Here is a 3,136-nt window from a genome sequence, read left to right on the forward strand (position 1 = left end):
TATTTATAATGTGTATATCAGTTCATTAACAAATCATTAATCATGTTCAAATTCCAAAAGTCATCATTTACATTTAATAGTTATCAAGATACTTAAAATTATTCATATTGCTGTTGTAAATGTATAGACACACCCTAGAGAAATCAAATTTAGGTTAAAGATTGATTCAGATAAACTAAAAAATGTAAAATAGGTATGTAAATATTATATATATGTATGTGTGTGTATATATATATATATATAATCGGGTTGGGTTGGATTAGTTCAGGGTTAAAATTTGTAAAACCCTGACCCAACCCAACTTAATCGGGTTTTTTAAAAATTAACCCATTTATTTTTCGGTTTTGAACGGGTCGGGTTAATCGGCCTAAAAAAAGGTCGGTTTGGGTTGGGTTAGCGGGTTGAACGGGTTTATGTTCACCCCTACTTGAATGCGATTTAATTTCAGGTTTGAAACAGGCCACTTAAAAAATAACCACAATCACTATACTAATACTTCGGTATGGAATGTCAAATTGCATCAAGGCTACATGACAATTAAAAGACGTTGCACTGCCTGCAACATAGCCCTCTTTGGCATCTGTTACACTGGAACTATTAACATGCCAACAATGGAAGCCTGGTAAGTACAATTACAACTGAAGTTTCTCGACTATGATTTCAATACATTTTAATATTTCAAAGCATGACCCCTATTTTTCACTTTAAAACTTCAGTGCTGTTAAAACAAGCTTACAAACAACCAACATATATGCCTAATGGAATGATGAAACAACCAACAGACACCAAAACAAGGACCAATCTTTAGTCACACAACACCAACTACAAAGGAATATAAAAGAAAATAAAACTTCATAGTTTAGGCCAAAGTATATTCCAATATCCAATCTAACACCAGTCCATGAAAAGAACTGACAAACACAAAAATTTTGATAACTAGGCAACTTGTGAATAAGCAAGAAAACAAAGATACAGTTTAACCTAGCCAAATTGTCCACAACAGATTCAAGAAGATAAACTAAAGCACCCTAGACAATTGCATTAGCTGCGCTGGCAATCCTAGGCCACAAGTCAGCACACTCCTTCCCAATTGGACCAGTAATAGCAGACCCTGTAAAAAAAAACATTCAGATAGGCTGCTTATAATTTGAACACATACCATGAAGATCATTTATTATTGATGGTAAGTAATAGAGGTGTGTGTGTGTGTGTCTGTGGATTATATCACTACATTCAAGCTTACCTTTCATCTCTCCCTTCGGATTCACAATGACACCAGCATTATCTGCAAATAAAGTAAAACCATTTGTGAGAAACAAGCAAATGTCCTATAAATATATTATAGATGAGGCATCATTCAACTTAAAAATCTACAGACTTCAGTTAACACAACAATACAGAAACATTATTATTTAAAAATAATGACCTTGTATAAATATGACAATTAATTACTCCGAAAAATGATTCATGTCCGAATGTGATATTGGGATCAAAGGGAGCAGATGTAATTTTGTAACTTTAATCCCAATGCAACTAGCAACAACACTGGCTTATCAGGATAAGTCATAATATTTTGGGCTATAAGTCTGTCAATCATTCTTAAAATAAACACACATATAGCAGAAGGGAATCAATTGGTTTATGACTATAATGATGTATACATAGAACATCTCATAAAAGATGTAGGGTCTTAATGGAGCAGATGTGAGCACTATATGCATCATAACATCTGTAACGAAAGACACAAATAATTTTCCAGATTAGTAACTATATCAACTATTAATAAAGAGTAGACACCTGACTTAAATCTGGATAGCTTCTTCTACTAAAAATTAACACAAAACAACAGCAAAGGACACAAGATCTCCATCTAGTAAACATCACCGCCTAAATATATTGTACTTATCACTTATCATATTGCATATTAAAAATTAAGGATGAACTGTACAAAACAAAATTCAGCGACAAACATCTTGCCCAAATACAAATCTCAACAACTAAATAATTAAAGTTAGGGGGCAAAAATTACTACTTTCAGGAATTGATATCATCGCAATTCCTCGCCCAGCACATTCATTAGATAACAAAGAAAGTGAATAACATCACATATACAAATTTAAACAAGCGACAGATATCCCAGTCCGGACAGGGGTGACAAACGACTTGTCACCCGGAATAGGGATCAAACTGGAATTCGATATAGCTGGGTATGGGAGGTGCAGAGAAACCTTAATACATCCATTCTTAGCACCACATCACCAGCAACATCAACTACCAAATGATACAGTCATACTAATAATACACCACAAAATTCAAACCAACTACACACCAACACACTCCTACTAACATACACAAGCAAAGAAACATAACCGAGCACAAAAAGGGCAAAAATGCAAACCTTCAAAGTACATAAAGACACCATCCTTTCGGCGCCAAGGCTTGCGTTGCCTAACTATGACAGCAGGCATAACCTTCTTACGGAGATCGGGTTTACCCTTCTTAACAGTAGCCATCACCATATCACCAACACAAGCTGAAGGCAACCTATTCAACCTTCCTTTAATTCCCTTAACCGAAATGATGTACAGATTCTTGGCACCCGTATTATCGGCACAATTCACCGTAGCTGCCACCGGTAGACCCAGTGACATCCTAAACTTGTTACCTGCCGACCCTCCTCTCCCTATTTCACCACAACATATAATTAATCACACAAATTAATCAACCAAATGTGCAATACAAATTAAAGAAAATTTTGTAATTTGTTAGGAACATAGCTTATAGGATTCTGTAACTACTCAAACTAACGAATTAGGGTTCTAAAATTACACGGATAAAGACAAATTGTGCGATCATTTACAACTAAATGATGAGTTTTTAACAGTGTTGATAATAGATCGATCGATAAATTACGAGTGTGCATCCACAATAACAAATAAAATGAAGAATTAAATGTAAATGTAAGATTGAAAGATGAGCTGACCTCGCTTCGACATTCTGGTGGCTGATGAGACTGGATATCTAGGGTTTTTTAAGGTGATGGAGTTTTTATTTATACAGGGATGGTATGGGCCTAGGGTTTGTTTTTGGAAAGGCAGTTGTGAGTTTATGGGCTTTGGTTTATAAGTTAGGTGTG

General features: G+C 35.0%; 1 protein-coding gene across 1 annotated transcript; it reads right to left on the reverse strand.

Moving 5' to 3' along the window:
* Positions 1-835: 835 nt before the first annotated feature.
* Positions 836-3,136, reverse strand: LOC108193383 (large ribosomal subunit protein uL14). Its single transcript, XM_017360003.2, has 4 exons — positions 2,984-3,136; positions 2,399-2,683; positions 1,244-1,285; positions 836-1,111 (listed from the first exon to the last, which is right to left on the reverse strand). Exons 1-4 carry the CDS (start codon positions 2,994-2,996, stop codon positions 1,029-1,031), a joined length of 423 nt encoding a protein of 140 aa, XP_017215492.1. The 5' UTR covers positions 2,997-3,136; the 3' UTR covers positions 836-1,028.

Source organism: Daucus carota, chromosome 7 (genome assembly GCF_001625215.2).
Source record: "Daucus carota subsp. sativus chromosome 7, DH1 v3.0, whole genome shotgun sequence".
NCBI lineage: Eukaryota > Viridiplantae > Streptophyta > Magnoliopsida > Apiales > Apiaceae > Daucus > Daucus carota.